At 39.7% G+C, this 23,498-nt stretch overlaps 2 protein-coding genes across 3 annotated transcripts in view; both read left to right on the top strand.

The window, feature by feature from the left end:
• The window catches only part of COMMD1 (copper metabolism domain containing 1), a 148,339-nt gene extending 141,103 nt beyond the window's left edge, over positions 1-7,236 (top strand). For both annotated transcript variants that reach the window (XM_030877342.2, XM_030877341.2), the window contains one exon: positions 7,012-7,236. In XM_030877342.2, coding sequence (XP_030733202.1) covers positions 7,012-7,119 — 108 coding nt within the window. In that variant the 3' untranslated portion in view covers positions 7,120-7,236. The remainder of the gene's footprint in view (positions 1-7,011) is intronic.
• An 8,069-nt stretch (positions 7,237-15,305) lies between these two features.
• B3GNT2 (UDP-GlcNAc:betaGal beta-1,3-N-acetylglucosaminyltransferase 2) overlaps positions 15,306-23,498 on the top strand; it is an 83,390-nt gene continuing 75,197 nt past the window's right edge. The window contains exon 1 of the mRNA XM_070046876.1: positions 15,306-15,391. The gene's annotated coding sequence lies outside the window, so the exon portion shown is untranslated. The remainder of the gene's footprint in view (positions 15,392-23,498) is intronic.

Below are 23,498 nucleotides of genomic sequence, written 5' to 3'. Positions count from 1 at the left end.
GGCTCCATTTTATTTTCCTTTTTGGGTATTTCTAAAATACTAAATGTGTAAGTCTTGATGCTTATATAAATCAGTACAAAATCGGGTATTTCTAATTAGTTCCCATTCTACTCTGTTAAATCTACACTAATCAGGTTTGAAAGTGTCCATATTGAGGGTCAGATGTAGGTGTTAGTGGGCAATGGATTGAATCAAAGAGCTGGGAATTCTGGGCTTCATGTAAGTGGGGCTAGTCTCTGGGTTTCTTTTGGTTTGAGTGGTAAAATGAAGATTGATGTGGTACCTTTACCTTTCACTATACACTGAAGAGGAGCAGATATGTGTCAGCCTGCTTTGAAATCTTTGGAGGAAGAAGAATAGTGATAGTCTTGGTTTAGCAGTACAGAATTTGGCCAATGAAAGAACCACTCATTCTTGCAAGGTCAAAACTATTTTCTCCCTTTCAGAAACAAGTCAGGTTGCCTGGGCCAAAATACATTTTCCTTTTGACCACACATTGGCAGGACAGGCATGTCCAGTTTTCTTCTAGGTCATAGCTCTAGATTTTTTCCAGCTAAGAAATATTCAACCAAAAGAATCTCAGGGTCCTGTTCTTGGCCTATTCCCACTTTCTCTCTTCTTAGAAATTCAAACAACTTTGAGTGGACAGTGTTCTTGGGATCTCATTGCCTTGTTGGGTCACAGGCCCTGAGCCTGCAGATGAAAATGAAAGCACCCCAGCAGAAGGATGTGTGTGTGTTTGTGTGTGTGTAAATTCAGCCTTTGGATTTCATTGAGATTGTCTTGCTAATGCCCCTTTATAAGGTTCACTAGGTTTTCCTGGTGCCTAGTGACCCGGGTGATCAGGTGATTAGAAAGGCACGGAGAGTATGGATCTGGGATCTGACTAGCTTAAGATACTTCATCTATGGATCTGTGCATCTGATATGGGTTATGTGATAAGGAGAAGGATTTGCCTTTGGTATTTTCCTACTTTTATGTTTTATGCCCTACCTATTCATCCCATTTCCCCCAGTCCCTCTTAATAGTAGGTACCCTATGATTTAGGGCAGGCTACTTGGGTTCATCCTTTCTGGAGGAAAATAAATCTCTTGATTTAAGTTGTAGAAAGCTGTTAATGACTTTTTTGTATTACCTCTCCTGGGAGTATTTCTGTTTTAAAGACATTATCTAGGCTGAGAACAGTAGTCCTGGTTACTAAAGGAAGGGAAATATTTGGGATAAGAAGAACTTTCTGGCTTAAATTGCTACCATATGGGTATGATTTTCAAAAGTAGTTATGTGAAGTCACAGTTAAAGTTCCTCTAATTTCCTTTTCTATAAAACTTTTTGCAGAGCTGCTGTGATTTAGTCATACTAACCAGTTTAAATTTCACTTCCTTTTCCCATCTTGTAGAAATACTTAAAAGATGGACCAAAAAGGAGGAGGAAGTCAAGCAGCAGAGACCCAGATAATAGGTTTCTGAATAATGAAGATCTGATGTTATTTTATTTAAAATTTTTGCCACTTTATATAAAACTTGTGTGCGCCACTTGGAAAGTTGAAGTTAGGTGCCTTAGATTTGTTTAGCAGTAACTTATATCTGTGGTAGATCTGAAACTCCCTGATACCTAATGTCTGTTTTCTCCCTTGAGTTTCTAGTTAGCTGATTAAAAATTCATGTTTTCTCATAAAGTTTATCTTTTAATGTAATAAGAATTTGTGAGAGTCGGGACTTTTTAATTTTTTTAAGCACTTTAAACTCCTATTGTCAGGTTGTCCTCACAAAAGTGTTTTGAAATGCCTGAATGACATCACCAGAAAACTCAGTAATTGTTATCCAGTGATGGTTAATGCTTTTATACTACACTGGTAATACTCTCTCTTCTTCTAGGAGATTGCAGGAATATGGATAAATACTTCCTCTAGAAGCTGCTCCAGCTCTGAAAGTACCATGTCTTAGTCCCACATATGGTCTTAGCACATTATGGACATCTGTTGAGTTTTGGGGTGAATCATTTTAATTTAGTTGCTTGGTCATTAAGTTTCAGTCGTAGCTTCCAAAAGAGTCTGATTTTAGTATTTTCTGATCTTCAGTAGCATAATTTGCTTCGTGATCTACAGTATAATTTTTTTTTCCCTTTTGGAAAATTGCTTTATCATGCTTTTTACACAGTAGATGTAGGACTTGTCAGCTATTATATTTGAAATGAGGATTTCCTCAGGATTAAAAATGGCCTGAGTAAGGACCATTGGTTGTAATTATGTATTGCTAAAAATGTTCGTTGAAAGATTAAAAAACATTATAAATCACAAGTTTTCTTTTGGAAAGTATTGTTTTAAGCTACAGCATAAGCTATCCATTGCTTTAGATATAGGGTATAAGAACAGGTTGTAGAGATGAGGCCATGTGTCTGGTATCAAGACCCTTGATGCAAATTCTTCATGAAATGTCATCTCACACGGTTGTTGTTACTATTATTCTTTTTCTTCTTTTTTAATATCAAAATGCTGTTATAATTTTAATATCAAGTGATAGAAAAAATTAAATACTGGTTCTGGTTCATACTATCATATTTATCACTTAGAGGGCAGCCTTTCTGCCAACTTAGTCATGATAAAAATTCTTGCTGTGCTCATCTTTGGAGTTTGTATTTGGTGATTATGTACTTTCACAGTCTGAAGAAACTCCTGTTTATACTGAAATAGTGATTGAGGCCAGAAGTAAAGTAGGAAATAAAGAAATGATACCCTTACATAGAAAATACTGGAAATGGCAGAGGAGAGGGAGTTGGGGGTAAGAGAATAAATGTCCTGACCTCTGTCTTCTCTTGTCAGAACCCAACTGTAAGCCAGAGAACAAAGGAATGACAATCTTACAGGACCTGGAATAAGGCAGAGAAAGGTGGAGAATGGCTATGAAAAGACAAGTAGAGAATAATCAGCACAGTTTTCAGGGAACTATAACATTTTAATTTTGGATAAGTGGTCCCTTATGAAGTAACTTGGAGGATTCTTTGCCAAGAGAAGCTATTTTGAGGTCTCCTGAAAGAGTTAGGAGCAGTATTGGTATAATTCTGAGAAAGCTGCAGAAAGTATGGGATTGAGTGGCGAACACAGATTTACTCATGAAGCTGTTTTAAACTTTTCTTGTGGGCAATGTTCAAAGCCTTTGGGTATCTTATTTATTATGTAATTGATCTTCAGGACACTATTGCCAATTTTGACCTTTGCCATACATTCTCTTTCTCTCTCCAGAAGACACAGAGTGGCAGAGCTGCAGCTCAGAGGGTTAATTTAAGTTTAGGAAAGGACAGCCCAAACAGAGGGATAGGCTTCATGGCTAAAAGTTTGTGCTCAGCCAAGAGTCCCTTTGTGTCAATAAATGAAGCCAAAAGAAGAATTGGAATAGCCTTATGAAAGCTGGTCACCTGTATGTGGCCTTCTGAATCAGTATTGGTTAGCAGGATCCTAAGGCATCCTTTCGCACTCTCATCCTCCATCCCCCAACTTTAGAATTTTTAAGAGGCCACAACATGTTAGAATTTGCCAAAGTTGTATTCTAATGCTAAATATGACCAATAATTTGGGGATAAGGCTTTATGGAAACTGCATGGGAAATAATACAGAAGATAGGCTATAAGATTTCTATTTTTTCTTATGTTCAGTTTATTCTAAATGGTTCTATTTAGGTATTTATTAAGTCATAGTCCTTTTTATTTTCTATCTTTAGCATTTTGTCACTGTAGTATTGTTTTGCCAAAGAATTGGTCAGGGTATGCTTCTGGACCTAGATAAGGAAGTCATTTAAATGGACAGTACACACAGAGAGGTTATTTAATAGTATGTAGATGGAGAAACCAAACATTTGCTTAATAACAGCCTTCAAATTTTATATAAAATAATAATCAATTATACTCTCTGACCCTGTTGGGAAACAAGTTTAAGCTAAACCATTAAAGATTTAGGTTTGACAAGTAAGAGTTTCCTGAAGAATGTCAGAGTGGTTACCTGGGAAAGGAGTTCCTTAGGAACATGTAAGATGTCCTTCCCTAGAAGTCATTAAAAGCTAGCTAGGAAAAAAAAAAAAAAAAAGCTAGCTAGGTTTTTTTTTGTTGTTAGTTTGGAGAGGGTGGCCTCTCAAAGGTCTCTTCTTAGGATTTTATGAATGTTTAGCTTTTGTACTTGGAAAGAATATTTGAATATTTTACCTTTGCTTTCTTTTCTAATTTGGAATAGTTACTTAAACCCTTGAATTTAGTACACTGCCATACTCACTGTGATCACAAAGTACATATTCTTAATAATGATGCACCTGCTTATTCACCTGATAACCATTTTCTGGCTCTATCCCATGATGTATCTGAACTCTGCTAAGAAGCAGGTTCTAACTCTTGACTCAGATATTTAAGTACAGGAATTTAGTCTTATCATCGCTCAGTATGACCAGATCAAGATGGGTGACTTTGAGAAAAAAATCAAGTGTTTCAGATTGCTCTTGTACTTTCTGCGTCTGGCTTGAAAAGCATCACCTGCATTTCTAAAGATATTTTCAAGTGTTTTAGATGTATTTTCTGTAGGGCACCCCAGCCAAATGCAAAATTTGAACAAAGCTCCACCTGTTAAGCCCCAGTTTAAAGGCCCCTGAATTCCTGATTAAAAAAAATATATATATATATATATATTTTTTTTTTTTTTTTTTGGCGGTACGCGGGCCTCTCACTGCTGTGGCCTCTCCCGTTGCGGAGCACAGGCTCCGGACGCGCAGGCTCAGCGGCCATGGCTCACGGGCCCAGCCGCTCCGCGGCATGTGGGATCTTCCCGGACCGGGGCACGAAACCGTGTCCCCTACGTCGGCAGGCGGACTCTCAACCACTGCGCCACCAGGGAAGCCCCTGATAAAATATTTTGATGACATAACTAGATGAAGCTAGGCCTTGATAATATAGTTTCAGGTAAACTGTTTCTTCAAGAGTAATGTATGGTTACATGTGTCTTTCTAAGACTGTTAGTGTGCATTGTTTCCAGGGGAGAGAGTTGAAGGTTGGGAGTGTGTGGAAAATATTTGTTTAACTTTGGACTCTGTTTAGCCTGCTTTTTCTCTCTAGTATTTGATTCCCCTTAAAAGTAAACCAAGCTTCATTAATACTTAGAGGTCCAATCAAAGATAATTTGAATACTGAAACATAACCAATTAATGACCTTCAGTCAAAAAAGACCCTGGCTATTTATTAATAAACTTTGCTCAGGTTTTCCTATCTCTATGTACATCGTCCTTGATAGGCTCTTCCCATATAAATGGAAATCGAGGTGATTTATTATTGTAACTGACTGTATCTCACTGAGGTGAAACATGGATTACATCATCTTTTCTGCCAGTTTCCTAAATATATATGTTAGACTCTGGTAATTATTAGTTTCTAGACCATTGTTCCAAAGGCCAAATATTTTTAAATGTTTTAAAGTTGGGCTAAAGAGCTCAATAAAACTGAGTGAAGAGTAAGAGGCTTTCAAATCTGAGACCTGTTCTTAATTTAGCCAAGTGAAGTACCTAATTTGCCATACATTTGCTCTTATTTCCAAAAGGAGATAACCCTGCCTGTAGCTCAAACACAGGAGCATCTTTCTTTTTTTTAATTGGTTTTTGCTTTCGACTAAATGAAAACCTGGCAGTTTCTAAGCTCACATATGAGACTATACCCCTTTCCTATTTAAATACATGTTTGAGGAAAAAGTTCCTTGTAGCCAGGGAAAGCTGCTTTTCCTCCCTTTGAAAGACTCTCATCTGAGAGGCCCCTTCTTCCCCCTCTGTACTTGTTTCTCCTGGGTGATGTTCAGTGCCATCAGTATAGACACAGCACAGCAGCTCACCAACAGCAAAGGTACTTTTACAAAGTCAGATCCTGAAGGTTCTTCTAGCTGATGACAGAGTGACTCCCTCCCTCTGAAGATGCTTATTGGTCTTCCTTTGCCTGCCACTTTGAATGGGGGTGGGGAATGCCATGTATTTAGAAAGGAAAATATAGAGAAAAGAACATTGATCTGGTGACTGTGCCATCAACAAACAGGGATAATAGGCATGTCATTTAACATGCCTGGGGCCTCAATTTCATAACCTGAAAAACAAGGTTAGTTGGGTTATGTGGTCTCTAAGAATTCATACTGCTCTAAAATTACATGGTTATTGTTCTTTGGGATCTTGAATATGGTCACTCTTAAAATCCTATACTTTTCCCTTGTCTCTCAAGACAGTGTGGACCTAGCATTTGTCCAGTGTTACATGGAATTTCTGTCACCACACTTTAAAGGCCTTTTCCTTTGATTTCTACCTAATTTGGGGTTGATTGATCCTAACAGTTATTGAGAGGAATGTTTTTGAGGGAAATCTTGGGAGAGTTGGCTTGTAGCAAGTGGAAAGGCCTCAGAAATGTTTAAGGCTGTTTCAAGATCTGGTTATCTTTCAATTATCTGGTTGATGTTTCCCAAGCAACTTGTTCACAGCTTGTCACAATTTCTAGTATAACCACTAAATCCAAGGTAGCCCAATTCCGAGGCAAACACAGAGCCAATCTAAATCCTCCTTCCATTGTTTTTATTACAGGGTGCTATGGAGACAGCATGGACTTTGGAGTCAGCCAGAGCTGGGAGTTCACAATCTGACTCTGCCTTTTTCTGATTTTGTGATACAGGTTAACCTCCCTGTGTCTCAGAGTCATCATCTATAAAACAGCAATACTTAAGTACTTACCTTAAAAATTATTATGGGATTAAATGTGATGACAGACAAGAAGAGCTTCTCATGTGCCTCTTAAAGAGAACACCAGACATTTGTATACCTCTTTAGCATTTATGAAACACCTCATAGAAGTAGTTTCATTTAGGGTGTTGTGTGGATAAAATATCATTTAGGTATTGAGGCCTGAGTCAGGCTTGCTGGGTAGGGGCCCTGGGCTTTGGAGCTAGGTCACACCAGATCCAGAGCCTTGGCTATCTTGAGGGTCTTGTCTAAAATATCCTTTTATATCTTCCAGGAATCTGAATTTCTGTGTTTGGAGTTTGATGAGGTCAAGGTCACCGAAGTCCTGAAGAAGCTCTCGGAGGTAGAAGAAAGTATCAGCACACTGATGCAGCCAGCCTAGCTGAAGATGGAGCTGTTGAAGCAAAGGTGTTCATGATCCCTCCCCAGGGACCTGCTTTTTTTAAAAAAAAAAAAATCTTATTCCCCCAATAGTATTAAATCCTCAAGTTCAAATCTTGCCTGCCTCAGCTTGCTGCGATTTCTTTCTCTCTTCCTTTCATTTACTCTTATAGTTGATCTACTGCAGACGTTCTTATACTTTAGCATACAGAGGCACTCAGAAAAGCATTTTTTTTAAAAAAAAGGCCTTAAGGACCTTATCCACAGAGACTTGGATTCAGTAGGACTGGGGTGGGATCAGCTTTAGAAACCCTTGCTATGGTGGCTTATTCCTGGGTAGGCTTATGAATTTATACATGATAAATCATGTATAAATTTGGTCAAGGCTGACCAAATATGGCCTGAGCTGAGGCCTAGAGGAGCCTGCCTAACCTAGAAGAGGTTTACTGACCTTAGTAAGACATGAGATGCTTCTGGAACTGATTGAGGCATTTGTATTAGTTCTGCTTAAATCTTGGGGGGTCTGGTTTGATCTGAGCTACTGAGAAACTTGGGCTTTTCTGGAACCTAGAACTAAATTGGCCTTATCATAAAGGGTCTCCCTTCACTTATCTCAAGTCAGGATTGTGGGAAGGGAAAATGTCTCTTGAAGTGATGTGAGGTCTTTACCTCAGAAAATTTTACCTAAGTCATCAAATAAAACTTTTTCAAGACAATTTCTTCAAGAAAACTAGCATAAAAACTAGGTCCTGGGAATTCCCTGGTGGCGTGGTGGTTAAGGATCTGCCTGCCAACGCGGGGGACACGGGTTCAAGCCCTGGTCCGGGAAGATCCCACATGCCGTGGAGCAACTAAGCCCGTGTGCTACAACTACTGAGCCTGCGCTCTGGAGCCCGCGAGCCACAACTACTGAGCCTGTGAGCCACAGCTACTGAAGCCCGCGCCCCTAGAGCCCTTGCTCTGCAACAAAGAGAAGCCACTGCAATGAGAAGCCTGTGCACCGCAACAAAGAATAGTCCCCGCTTGCCGCAACTAGAGAAAGCCCGCGTGCAGCAACGAACACCCAACGTACCCAATAAATAAATAAACAAACAAACTAGGTCCTGGTAGAGAAGTTATACCAAACACCAAGAATATTCTAAGAGGAGGAACTGTCAACTAGTACATTGAGGCTATGGTCCTTGTTGAACAGGTTTTGTCATCTGACACTGATAACATTTAGAAACTTCAGTTGCCTTTGGGATGTAATGTGACCCAAAAATGTAGTGCTCTTGGTCTGTGGTTACAGCATATGTCAGTTCTAATGAGTTTATTCCAGGGCAGTAATAATTCCTCTTCTGTTAAGCATTTTCTCCTAAATCAGTTTAAAGACATTTTAGGAGCTTTTCCAAAACCCAAGCAGAAAATTTGGCTTCCTCTCTGATTAAAACCATCCCAGCAGTTAGCAGACAATAACCAGAAAGTTTTAAATGTAGCCCCTGTGGACCCTTCAGAAAACATCTTGAAACAGTATGGTAAATAGATTCAGAAAAGGCGCGTGGTTTGGCGAAAGAACTATTAAAACTTGCTTTCTGTTCTCAGGGCTACTGTCACGTGATCCAGGAGAATTTAGATAATGTCTCCTGCTGTAAAATGGAGGAAAAGAATATCTCATCAGATAATGGGATTCCAGATGTCACTGAAAGGAAGAACTGTAGCTACCATGTTAGTATTGAGTCACATTTCCAATGAAAGTCTATGGAGGCCTGAAGGAACAGTCCATGGGCCCACAGGGAGAGGGCATCATTGTTGTGGTTTGAAGCTCTATTTAGGTCATTCTGTGAAAGTAATAGCCACAAAAGTGGACATGGGCTTTTTTATTATATCCCCAAACCCTAGGTCATTGGTAAAACTGTGAATGCATACTGAATTTTTCAGAATAATGATAATAATAATAAAAGAAACTGGTTGCTGAAGGTGGGCCCCATATTTAACACTAAACACTTTTGAATGCAGGTGGTTTCAGACAGGGTGTGTTTGCATGTGTTTTATGTTTACTGGTGATTTTTTACTTTCTGATTGCCAAGGGAGTATTATGTTTATTATAGTCTATTGTGAAAATATAGTACTCACTAAGAAGAGTTAAATGACCCATCAACCTAATATACAGAGATAACAAAAAGAAGGCTAGGACTAGAAGAAGAGTTGACTTTCCCTGAATAAATTCCTGGAAGTGGAGCACATGGGTTTTTGGGGGTTTTTTATTATTATTATTATTGAGGTATAGTTGATGTACAGAGCACACAGTTTTTAAGACTTTGATAAACATTACAAATTGCTCTCCAAAAAGGTTAATATCAGTTTGTATTACCTCTAAGAAAGTATGCGACTAAATCATTCCCTTTCTTGCCTATTGGATATTATCTGCTTTTTGTATTTTCTGGTACTGACCTGTTTTTGTAAATTTTTGCAAAGGGCACTTACTTATACTAGGACACCTTCCTGGGGATGGGGCAAGCATGGAGAAAGGACCAGGAAAGGAGAAAACTGGCATAAGGGTCCCAGCAGACCCCACTATGTTTCCTACCTCTATAACCCTAGGTTAAAACCACTTTATTTTGAGTTCAGGAAATGTGGAGCAAAATAAAAATAATCCTCAGCCTGAATTGGGCCTTGTAGAAATTGTCCCTGCTTAAACCATAAGCACTGTAACTTTAGTCTGTTTAGAAACAGTACAGACAAGCCAAACGTTGCTTTCAAAATAAAGTCAGAAAGAATCTCCAGACTTCAGCAGTTTCATGTTGATAGGGAGCAAAGGATTTGGCCTTATTCTCAGGACTGCCTTTTCTTGGAAGCTCTGGTTCCTATCAGCTTCATCAGTGGAGGCTTAAATTCGACTATTATAGCCTCCTCTTTCCTTTATATAACCTCTCTTCCCCCAGTCTTGCTTTAACGATGATTCAAAAGGAATTGCAGCATTTTAAAGTTTAGTTTAACTTAGTCTTTCCCAAGTGCAAGCAGGTGGTGAAAAGCAAACGATCACATTGAGTATCTGAAATCTTAAATAGCTGACATTGTGTCAAGCTAGTAGTTATTGAAGTTCTTTTTTTAGACCTGAGTGAAAATTTGGAAAACAGAATATAATAGAAATTAAAGGAAAATAAATGTTAAACAGATGTTAGAAAATATTGTTTTCTGAAGTACACAATAAATATCTAGACCAGTGAAGGGACAAGGATATAGAAGGAGGCCTTCTGGAGTCAGATCAGAAATGGTTTGATACTTTTCTAAAAGAACAGGATGCTGGAAAAGATGGGCCTTTGTGAGACAGTCGCCACCTTATAATTCTTAACTGTCCAACTTCCCAGCCAAGGTTTTCAAATATTTTAGATGGTGATTTAGCCAGCAGAAGGGAAAACATAAATAGAACATAATTAGTTTGCATTTAACTCTAGTTGCAAAGTGTACAGTTTTTTACCTCAAAATTTGAGAAATAGCAATTTTTATCTAAGTGCAGTCAGTTCTCCCTTATCTGGGGACGGCCATAAACGTCTCTTACCACGTCACAACTACATGCCGTGCTCACTAGCTTATGTTGCAAAAGGAACCTGCCTTGGCCTGTTTCCTGTCAGATAAATGGTGCCAACCAACATAATTCACAAGTTTAGTACATATATTATCAGAATAAAATACTAAGCCTGTACATGAGAAGATAGTAAAATACGGGTATTTACATCTTTTACTCACCAAGCACTGTAAGTAGGCCTTTTGTTTCTCTCTTACCTGCTCTTGGCTAGTTTTCTGTTTCTTACTAGTGTTAGGGTTTCAAGTTCTGTTGATTTACAGGATGGAGGTGGGGGAGAAATGGGAAGGGGGGAAATATAAGTTTGATTGCACAGTGGAATAAGAGATTAAACTACTAGTTTAAAGGAATTTAGGCTGAATAATGAAAATAGTTAAAATCCTTAATGCTGCTATTATACTGTTTTTACATTAAAGAAATAAAAATAAATTGGGGAATTTTATATGATTCATATTCTGGCTATTTTTAGAACCATGGCTAAAATTTGGCACTGATCTCCAAATGACCGATTTGGAGGCTTTTGTAGAAGCTATTTTATCATCTTGTCAAAATGGGGAAACATCTGGAGAGACAGGGCAGAGGACTTGTACAAGGCCGTCGTCAGGAAGAGACCTTAAGGTACTGTCTTCCATCTCTATGTTCTACCTGCCAGACTCACCAAAAGAATAAAATGTGCTTGTAGAAAATACCTATGTCTTAGCTCATTGTGTTTAGATGATGATAATTTTTCCAGTGATGATTTTTCTTTGGAGATATGACCTTGAGGGCTGTGAGGTCCAGTGTCACTTGCAGCCTGCATCCACATTAGACCTGTCTCTGTGCTGAGGCTGCTAATGTCCTTTGTAGAGCCTGATGCTATTTCTTATTACCTTGGCTTCACTCAATGCCACCCATCTCTAGGACAATGTGCAAGATGAGTCTGCTGCCACATGGGGCTTCCTGGCTGTCCACAGTACCCAGACAGGCAGCAGATTATCCTTATCCTTGCTGGACAACCATGACCCAAGCTTACTAAATACAACATAACTCTTGTTCATTAATTCATTATAATAATGTCTATAGTGAATTCTGTAGCAGCCACTTCCTCACTGTTACGGTTTTCTCAACATGGTCTACCCACAGTGCAGTAGAAGAGAAGTCAGATTTTTTTTTTTTTACATTTTAATTATAAAAGTAACACATGTTGGGAATTCCCTGGCTGTCCAGTGGTTAGGACTCCATGCTTTCACTGCAAGGGGCACAGGTTCAATCCCTGGTCAGGAAACTAAGATCCCATAAGCCACATGGTGCAGCCAAAAAAAAAAAAAAGTAACACGTGCTCATTAAAAATTATTAAAGATTATTTAATTTTTAAATCAGTATAGAATTGTATAGAATCAGTCTTCCTTGCCTTTTGCTTTCAAAAAAAGTCTCTCTCCCCTGAAGTAGTTGCTGTTAACAGTCTGGAAGGTGTGTTTCCTTCCAGACACTTTCTAGGCACATCAAAGTAAGGGGGTATATACATACATACATACACACACATATACTATATCTATATCCATATATATGTTGATATAGTTATATGTTCAAGTATACCTTCAAAGCATCATTTTAGTGGTCCTTAACTTTTGGATGATACTTTATGTCTTAAAGAATCCAATGAAAGCTATGGTTTCTCTTTCCCAGAAAAAAGACATGCACATATTCACTGAATTTTTCATTCAGTGTCAGGAGTTTCATGAATTCCCAGAAAGCAATCTGCCACCACCTCTACCAATCCCCTAAGGTTTATGGAGCCAGGGGCAACCAAGAAAATAACAACAATTTGTAGTGGATTTGGAGAGGATTATTATTTACAGCAGAAACCTAATGAATCCGTATACTCAGGGTGCTCTTAGTTGAATTTTCTGGTCAACAGAGTTTATCACAAAATCTTTTTTAGTTACAAAACTTTGAATTAAAAACATTATAAAAAGTCTCAGTTCACTCCCCTCTGTGACAGACAAGGATCCCTCAGTACTCCATTCTCATCCCTTTGTGCCTGCTGAACTTTCACAACTGCCATCACAGCGCCTAAGCATTTTAGTACACCTCTTTGTCTGCACATCTGTCTCCCCCCACCCCTCCCCCCACCCCATGGCTGTGAACTCCTTAAGGAGAGGGACCTTATCTCATCATCTTTGTATGCTTCCCCCTCCCCCTGCCTACAAAAGTCTCCACAATTGTGCATGAGATGAATGAGCATCAGAGGTGTGATGATTGAGTTGAGTATTAATCAAATCCAGTGGTTCCATTTACTAGGGAAAAAGAAAGCATTGGAGTCAGAGAGATGTAGGTTTCAATCACAGCTCTGCACAGGCCTGACTGTGGGACCTCAGGCGAGTTTAGTTTTCTCATCTGAAAAATAGGGCTGATTTTTTTTTTTAAGGGATGATAAATCGAATTCACAGGATTAGATACTATAGGATAAATAGGATTTAGGAGATAGTCTAAAAGACATCTTTTAGAGACCAAAGGGCTCTTTGCCCGGGTCAAATCCTGGCTCTTTTATTTACAAGTTGTGCAAACTAGGGCAACTTATTTAACATCTCTTTGCCTCAGTTTCTTCATTTGTAAAAATGAGATGATAATACAATAATACCTACCTCAGTTGGCATACTAGGAGAATAAAATGAGTTAATATGTAGAAAGCACCTGGGATAATATCTGCACAGAGTGGGCACATATAAATGTTTGCTGTTGCTATTTTTATTATCATTATTACTACTGTTAGGAACTGTCTTCTTAGGAAGCTAAAACCAGTAACCATGAAGCAGTTTACAAGCATTTCAGGTCAGTGGTCAATTAAGTGCTAAATTGAATGGTACAAACACAATTGCTATGAGAGTTTCAGCAAAGAAAAAGGTCAGAGGGGGCTGGAGTCATCTGGAAAGGTTTATAAGCCAAAGCTTTTTAAAATCAGGTGAACTCGTGAAGATAGAGGGGTATGTTTTTGGATCTGGAGGTGGAAAGGGAACACGTTTCCAGGAATGGGTAGAGTCACTCCTTTTCATGGAAGGGGCCTGCCTTTTCTCTTGGTGGATGTTTACAATTCCGAATCTTATCTGGCTCACAATCTGGGGCTCAGGTTCTAGGTGATGAGTTGTCATAAATGGAGAGCTGAGAAAAGGGAGACTAATGCAGTTGTGTTCCTGTGGAAGACAATCAAACAAAGCTAAACGTAGCTGGAGTCAGAGAATCTGTGACTACTAACAGACGCAGGACTGTGCAACTAACAAACCCCAAGGCTTACTCCCTCCCTGAGGAGGTGAGGCCACAAGCAGTTACTGTAGCATGCCTGGTGGAACTCTGGGCCCATTCTGGCTCGATTGAGAAGGAAGGTGAAGTCTGTTGTTCTTTCAAGGGTTGCTTACCTGCCTCCTGAAGAGAATCCCCAGGGCCTAGATTCTGGAAAGGGAAGGGAAAGCAACGAGAAATAAAAAACAACCTTTGTCTTGTTAGCCCATGAGATTCACGTTCATGCCCCGCAAGCACTTTGCAGGAAGGAATGAGTGGGTTTTTTTGGCTGCGTTGGGTCTTTGTTGCTGCGCGCGGGCTTTCTCTAGTTGTGGTGAGCAGGAGCTACTCTTCGTTGCGGTGCGCAGGCTTCTCATTGCAGTGGCTTCTCTTGTTGTGGAGCATGGGCGCTAGGCATGTGGGCTTCAGCAGTTGTGGTATGTGGGCTCAGAAGTTGTGGCTCACGGGCTCTAGAGCGCAGGCTTAGTAGTCGTGGCGCATGGGCTTAGTTGCTCTGCGGCATGTGGGATCTTCCCAGACCAGGGCTCGAACCCATGTCCCCTGCATTGGCAGGCAGATTCTTAACCATTGTGCCACCAAGGAAGCCCAGAATGAGTGTTCTTTAAAAAAAATTCATTCCTACCTGCTCTTTCCCACAAAGCAGAGTTCATTTGTGGCGACTTAACGGGGGTGAAGGTTGTTACTCTGTAAAACTGAACTTTGCCCAGAGAGTTTGTATTTGCTGTCAACCAACAGCCAGAGAATGGCCCAGGAAGGCAGATGGGCCAGGTAACATTCACTGTCCCCTGGAGCCCCACCCTAACCTGGAGTGGCCGGCCCAGGTAGGGGCTAGAGATGAGGTGCCAAATCCTCTGGGCACTGAAGGTCCACCTGGCTTTGGACCTCATAGACCAAGGAGGTGCCTTTCCCCAGATCCCCTCTGAGGTGGAAGAAAGCAAATCACTTCATAAATTACTTACTGTATGGTCCATTAAACCATAGATGTAACCATTTGCTGGTTAGTGTACCACCACTTTAAATATGGTCTATAGGGAATTTAGAGAAAAATCTTTTCCCCCAGTATCAGGAAGTAAGTTTAATAAATAAGTAAGTAAATAATAACTAACCAGATAATTTGAGTAGAGGAGTATCCAGTGGGCAAGTTATCAGACCCACCCAATTCCCTTGCTGAGACAGATGGAAAAAAGCTGATCCTTCTTTGCATCTATGCTTATGTATGTAACTTTAGTAAATGGGGAAGAGTAAGGCAAAAGTTTAACAAACAGTCCCCTTTCCTCTCCCTGTACACATAGGGAGCTGTTGAATAAAAAGCCAAGGGAATTTGATTCTGAAGTTCCCTGAAGAGCTGGAGAAATCTCCTCACGGGGGACCTGACCCTGGGAGAATCAACTTGCAGGCCCTGTGGGAAAGCAGCCGGAGAATCACTGCTGGAGAGGTGAGACCCAGCTAGTCCCTATTGACCTGCATGAGCCCCCGGAGAGAAGTGGTTGCTGCATAACAGCAGGGCCATTCTTTGTAGATGGAACACTACACCTAGTTTTGTACCTGGAAGCTTAACCAATTAATAAGCCACTTAACTGTGGTTTGTTAAGAAGCTGGTTTGGGGAGAGACGAGGGTTTAAACTCTTATCCTTTCCTTCCATTTTATCTTATCCTTGTCCTGGAAAAGGACTGAAGATTGCTGGTGACTTGTTCCATTTCTTACCCTTATTTTGCCAGGTGCTAAATCACCCAGTCAGTCAGCATTAAGCACATGCTTCCAGCTAAGTTTTTTGAGAGATTAAAAATGTTTCAACTGTCAAAAGTATCACCATAGTCTTAGGAAAAATCAGGACTTTTGTAGGATTTCTGTGCTTTCATAGTTTTTTTGTTTTTTTCAGTTTTTTTAAATTATAAGTACAGAGAAGGGAGGAGACTCATAATCTTTTTACAGGGACTGTTAAGGGTCTTAATCAGGCCTGATATCCCACAAAGTTTCCAGGGTGCCCTGTGGGAGGAGTATAGGGCTGCCCAAGAGGCCGAGGCCACTGGAAGAGGGATTGATTATATTTCAGGGTTAAGAGGGTACCTCCCGTTCCGGGAGCTCAGAACATGGACCTTGGCCTTTTGGGTGGAAGTGTATGGACATTTCTGTCTTCAAGGAGCTGTTTTGGTTTGGTTTTAACTTTATGCAAATAATACATGGATACATTGTCCTTGAGAAGCATTTAAACCTTATAATTAAGGCTAAAGTCCTCTATGACCAATACCGTCCATCCTGGTTTCTTCCTCCTCTTCCTCAGCAATAATCCCTGTGATCACTTTGAGTGTATCTCCTTCCATGGTTTTTTTATGATTTTTACCTACCTGCATATATGGCCATATTTACAGTACTGTTTTATGTATTCCTGTAACACAAGTGCAATCACTGTATGTATTATCCTGCAAATTGCTTTTTTCCCTCAACAGCATGTTTTGGAACTTCTCTAAATTAGTACTACAGAGACCAACAACCCACCAAACTGATATAGAGAATATTTCAAAGTGGAAGCATCTGAACTACAGAAGATGCTGAAAGAAATCTCATTAGAACTTCCCTTATCTGATCAGAACAGAGCTCTACTAGAGCCAGCTGCCAGCACTCTCCCCCCATCACCCTTACGGCTCAAATTAGGGAGGCTGACCTTGGGCACCGAGACATCCCCCCAAAATTGTGTAAACACATCTCACCAGAGCCTTCCATCCTTTGAAGCCCAAAGCCCCTCCCCTCCTATTAACCTGGTATATAAACCTTTACTCCTAGCTATTCTGGGAGCTACTCTAGAGTAGTACAGGGAGTACTATGGGGTGGTCCTGCATTCATAATATTAATACATTTTTCTCCTGTTAATTTGTGTGTTGTCAGTTCATGTGCATCGCACTCCCCTCAGTCAGACCTAAGTTGGTAGAGAAGTTTTTCCTCCCAAAAGTTTATATAAATTTACCTCACTAATTTCAACTGCTGCATAGTATTACAGAGAGACAATAGGTTTGGGTTTTGTTTTTCTTTAATTCCCTATCAATGGATTTTTAGGTTGTTTCCAGTTTTTCCCCATGGCAAACAATACTGCAGTGAATATACTTGCACCTGTCTCCCTATATACATGTGCAAATATATCTTAGAAAACAGGAATTGCTATATCATGGGTTATACGCTTTTTAGATTCTAGACACTGGCAAATAGACTGGAGTACGATAAATGTTTAACAGCCAGTCTCCCATAAAAGGAGGTAGGGGCTAATTTGTAGCATTTGTCCTATTTCCATTGTGTGAGTTCTCCCACCATGGCCAATTTCAAACTACTAATATTCATTACTGAACTTGGACTTGGGACGAGTTATACACCGTTAGCTCTTGCAAGCTGGTACGAACTGGCTCCAGCACAGTTCGAGAATTCCTCAAACTCAGGATGCAGATAGATACCGGCAAAGAGCCCTCCGAAGTAGCCCAACCAACTTGTACTTTCGCAAGCAGTGTATGAACCTGTCTTGATAATATTACAGTTTTTTGCAAATATGAGTCAAAAAACGATACCTCATTTTGCCTTGCATATTCCCAGTCATCAATGAGGTTGAGCATCTTTTCACATTTTATCAGTATTTCCTGCTCTGTGAAATGGTCCATATCCTTTGCCTGTTTGTTTTTTCTTGTTGTTGTTTTACTTATTCATCTTTTTCTTACTGATTTGTTGGAGCCCTTGATGTAGTCTGAAAATATATTGTCCTTCAAGTAGTTTTCAATCTATTTTAGAGAATAAAATTGGAGGAATATTCCCAAATTCTATTGAGTACCTACTATATGAACATACCCATCAAGGACTGGGACTGAGAAAAGTACACATGATGTACATCAAATTCTGTGTGTACTTGTGTACCATTGTGGTAGGGTCAGTTGAACACACATGTGCATACCACTAGTACTAATAACAAGTAATTACTGTGAAAAATACATAAATTGTATTTTGGCTCAGTCAGGCTATTTGTTGTATTTTTCATAAGCATATTATCGATCATTTCTCTTGGGGTCACTTAGGTCACTGGACTTTTTTCCTGAAGGAATATATATACCAGCACTTCTTATTCACACTGAAGTCTCTTGTGAGTCTTCCTGTGAGGTCTCATCCTCATCTTTTCACTGTTGGCCCTGATCTGAAAAGGTGGAGTGCTTTTCTCTCCAGGCTATTCTTCCCTGAAAATGACTGGCTGCCCCAGCAGCTTGCTGTCTTCTGGGATGAATTAAGAACTACAGTTTTGCCCAGGAGGAACCAAGATGGCGGAGTAGAAGGACGTGCTCTCACTCCCTCTTGTGAGAACACCAGAATCACAACTAGCTGCTGGACAATCATCGACAGGAAGGCACTGGAAATCACCAAAAAGGATACCCCACATCCAAAGACAAAAGGGAAGCCACAATGAGATGGTAGGAGGGGACCAATCACAGTAAAATCATATCCCATCACTGCTGGGTGGGTGACTCACAGACTGGAGAACACTTATACCAGAGAAGTCCACCCACTGGAGTGAAGGTTCTGAGCCCCACATCAGGCTTCCCAACCTGGGAGTCCAGCAACGGGAGGAGAAATTCCTAGAGAATCAGACTTTGAAGCCTAGTGGGATTTGATTGCAGAACTCAGACAGGACTGGGGGAAACAGAGACTCCACTCTTGGAGGGCACACACAAAGTGTGTGCATTGGGACCCAGGGGAAGGAGCAGTGACCCCAGGGGAGACTGAACCAGACCTACCTGCTAGTGTTGGAGGGTCTCCTGCAGAGGCAGGGGGTGTCTGTGGCTCACCATGGGGACAAGGAAACTGGCAGCAGAAGTTCTGGGACGTACTCCTTGGCATGAGCCCTCCCAGAGTCTGTCATTAGCCTCACCAAAGAGCCCAGGTAGGCTCCAGTGTTGGGGTGCCTCAGACCAAACAACCAACAGGGAGGGAACCCAGCCCCACCCATCAGTGGTCAAGGAGATTAAAGTTTTACTGAGCTCTGCCCAGCAGGGCAACAGTCAGCTGTACCCACCACCAGTCCCTCCCATCAGGAAACTTACACAAGCCTCTTAGATAGCCTCATCCACCAGAGGGCAGACAGCAGAAGCAAAAAGAACTACAATCCTGCAGCCAGTGGATCAAAAACCACATTCACAGAAAGATAGACAAGATGAAAAGGCAGAGGGCTATGTACCAGATGAAGGAACAAAATAAAACCCCAGAAAAACAACTAAATGAAGTGGAGATAGGCAACCTTCCAGAAAAAGAATTCAGAATAGTGATAGTGAAGATGATCCAGGACCTCGGAAAAAGAATGGAGGCAAAGATCGAGAAGGTGCAAGAAATGTTTAACAACAACCTAGAAGACTTAAAGAACAAACAGAGATGAACAATACAATAACTGAAATGAAAACTACACTAGAAGGAATCAATAGCAGAATAACTGAGGTAGAAGAATGGATAAGTGACCTGGAAGACAGAATGGTGTGGAATTCACTGCTGCAGAACACAATAAAGAAAAATGAATGAAAAGAAATGAAGACAGCCTAAGAAACCTCTGAGACAACATTAAACGCAACAACATTCACATTGTAGGGGTCCCAGAAGGAGAAGAGAGAGAGAAAGGACCCGAGAAAATATTTGAAGAGATTATAGTTGAAAACTTCCCTAACATGGGAAAGGAAATAGCCACCCAAGTCCAGGAAGCACAGCAAGTCCCATACAGGATAAACCCAAGGAGAAACAGGCCGAGACACATAGTAATCAAATTGGCAAAAATTAAAGACAAAGAAAAATTATTGAAGGCAGCAAGGGAAAAATGACAACATACAAGGGAACTCCCATAAGGTTAACAGCTGATTTCTCAGCAGAAACTCTACAAGCCAGAAGGGAGTGGCATGATATACTTAAAGTGTGGAAAGGGAAGAACCTACAACTAAGATTCCTCTACCCGACAAGGATCTCATTCAGATTCGATGGAGAAATCAAAAGCTTTACAGACAATCAAAAGCTAAGAGAATTCAGCACCACCAAACCACCTCTACGATAAATGCTACAGGAACTTCTGTAAGTGGGAAACACAAGAGAAGAAAAGGACCTACAAAAACAAACCCAAAACAATTAAGAAAATGGTCACATTAACATACATACCAATAATTACCTTAAATGTGAATGGATTAAATGCTCCAAGCAAAAGACACAGGCTTGCGGAGTGGATACAAAAACAAGACCCATATATATACTGTCTGCAAGAGACCCACTTCAGACCTAGGGACACATTCAGGCTGAAAGTGAGGGTATGGAAAAAGATATTCCATGCAAATGGAAGTCAAAAGAAAGCTGGAATAGCAACACTCATATCAGATAAAATAGACTTTAAAGTAAAGAATGTTACAAGAGACAAGGAAGGACACTACATAATGATAAAGGGATCAACCCAAGAAGAAGATATAACAATTATAAATATATATGCACCCAACGTAGGAGCACCTCAATACATAAGGCAACTGCTATAAAAGAGGAAATCGACAGTAACACAATAATAGTGGGGGACTTTAACACCTCACTTACACCGATGGACAGATCATCCAAAATGAAAATAAATAAGGAAACAGAAGCTTTAAATAACACAATAGACCAGATAGATTTAATTGATATTTAAAGGACATTCCATCCAAAAACAGCAGATTACACTTTCTTCTCAAGTGCACACGGAACATTCTCCAGGATAGGTCACATCTTGGGTCACAAATCAAACGTCAGTAAATTTAAGAAAATTGAAATCATATCAAGCATCTTTTCTGACCACAACGCTATGAGATTAGAAATCAATTACAGGGAAAAAAACGTAAAAAACACAAACACATGGAGGCTAAACAATCCATTACTAAATAACCAAGAGATCACTGAAGAAATCAAAGAGGAAATCAAAAAATACCTAGAGACAAATGACAATGAAAACACGATGATCCAAAACCTATGGGCTTCAGCAAAAGCAATTCTAAGAGGGAAGTTTATAGCTATACAAGCCTACCTCAAGAAACAAGAAAAATCTCAAATAAACAATCTAATCTTACACCTAAAGGAACTAGAGAAAGAAGAACAAACAAAACCCAAAGTTAGCAGAAGGAAAGAAATCATAAAGATCAGAGCAGAAATAAATGAAATAAAAACAAAGAAAACAGTAGCAAAGATCAATAAAACTAAATGCTGGTTCTTTGAGAAGATAAACAAAATTGATAAATCATTAGCCAGACTCATCAAGAAAAAGAGGGAAAGGACTCAAATCAATAAAATTAGAAATGAAAAAGGAGAAGTTACGACAGACACCACAGAAATACAAAGCATCCTAAGAGACTACTACAAGTAACTCTATGCCAATGAAATGGACAACCTGGAAGAAATGGACAAATTCTTAGGTATAACCTTCCAGGACTGAACCAGGAAGAAATAGAAAATATGAACAGACCAATCACAAGTAATGAAATTTAAAATGTGATTAAAAATCTTCCAACAAAAGTCCAGGACCAGATGGCTTCACAGGTGAATTCTATCAAACATTTAGAGATGAGCTAACACCCATCCTTCTCAAACTCTTCCAAAAAATTGCAGAGGAACAAACACTCCCAAACTCATTCTATGAGGCCACCATCACCCTGATACCAAAACCAGACAAAGATACTACAAAAAAAGAAAATTACAGACCAATATCACTGATGAATATAGATGCAAAAATCCTCAACAAAATACTAGCAAACAGAATCCAACAACACAGTAAAAGGATCATACACCATGATCAAGTGTGATTTATCCCAGGGATGCAAGGATTCTTCTATATATGCAAATCAATCAAAGTGATACACCATATTAACATTGAAGAATAAAAACCATATGATCATCTCAATAGATGCAGATAAAGCTTTTGACAAAATTCAACACGCTTTTATGATAAAAGCTCTCCAGAAAGTGGGCATAGAGGGAACCTACCTCAACATAATAAAGGCCATATACGACAAACCCACAGCAAACGTCATTCTCAATGGTGAAAAACTGAAAGCATTTCCTCTAAGATCAGGAACAAGACAAGGATGTCCACTCTCATCACTATTATTCAATATAGTTTTGGAAGTCGTAGCCACGGCAATCAGAGAAGAAAGAGAAAGAAAAGGAATACAAATTGGAAGAGAAGAAGTAAAACTGTCAGTGTTTGCAGATGACATGATACTATACATAGAGAATCCTAAAGATGCCACCAGAAAACTACTAGAGCTAATCAGTGAATTTGGTAAAGTTGCAGGATACAAAATTAATGCATGGATATCTCTGGCATTCCTATACACTAATGATGAAAAATCTGAAAGAGAAATTAAGGACACTCTCCCATTTACCACTGCAACAAAAAGAATAAAATACCTAGGAATAAAGCTACCTATGGAGACAAAAGACCTGTATGCAGAAAACTATAAGACACTGATGAAAGAAATTAAAGATGATACAAATAGATGGAGAGATATACCATGTTCTTAGATTGGAAGAATCAACATTGTGAGAATGACTCTACTACCCAAAGCAATCTACAGATTCAATGCAATCTGTATCAAACTACCAATGGCATTTTTCACAGAACTAGAACAAAAAATTTCACAATTTGTATGGAAACACAAAAGACCCCGAATAGCCAAAGCAGTGTTGAGGGAAAAAAATGGAGCTGGAGGAATCAGGCTCCCTGACTTCAGACTATACTACAAAGCTACAGTAATCAAGACAATATGGTACTGGCACAAAAACAGAAACATAGATCAATGGAACAAGACAGAAAGTCCAGAGATAAACCCACGCACCTATGGTCAACTAATCTATGACAAAGGAGGTAAGGATGTACAATGGAGAAAAGACAGTCTCTTCAATAAGTGGTGCTGGGAAAACTGGAAAGGTACATGTAAAAGAATGAAATTAGAACACTCCCTAACACCATACACAAAAATAAACTCAAAATGGATTCGAGACCTAAATGTAAGACCTGACACTATAAAACTCTTAGAGGAAAACATAGGAAAAACACTCTTTGACATAAATCACACAAGATCTTTTTTGATCCACCTCCTAGAGTAATGGAAATAAAAACAAAAATAAACAAATGGGACCTAATGAAACTTAAAAGCTTTTGCAGAGCAAAGGAAACTACCAACAAGAGGAAAAGACAGCCCTAAGAATGGGAGAAAATATTTGCAAACGAATCAAAGGACAAAGGATTAATCTCCAAAATATATTACAGCTCATGCAGCTCAATGTTAAAGAAACAATCCAATCCAAAAATGGGCAGAAGACCTAAATAGATATCTCTGCAAATAAGACATACAGATGGCGAAGAAGCACATGAGAAGCTGCTCAACATCACTAATTATTAGAGAAATGCAAATCAAAGGCACAGTGAGGTATCACCTCACACCATTTAGAATGGGCATCATTAGAAAATCTACAAACAACAAATGCCGGAGAGGGAGTGGAGAAAATGGAACCCTCTTGCAGTGTTCGT

Source organism: Globicephala melas, chromosome 12 (assembly GCF_963455315.2).
Source record: "Globicephala melas chromosome 12, mGloMel1.2, whole genome shotgun sequence".
NCBI lineage: Eukaryota > Metazoa > Chordata > Mammalia > Artiodactyla > Delphinidae > Globicephala > Globicephala melas.
The sequence above is the reverse complement of the archived record's forward strand: the minus strand, read 5'-3'. Positions and strand labels throughout refer to the sequence as shown.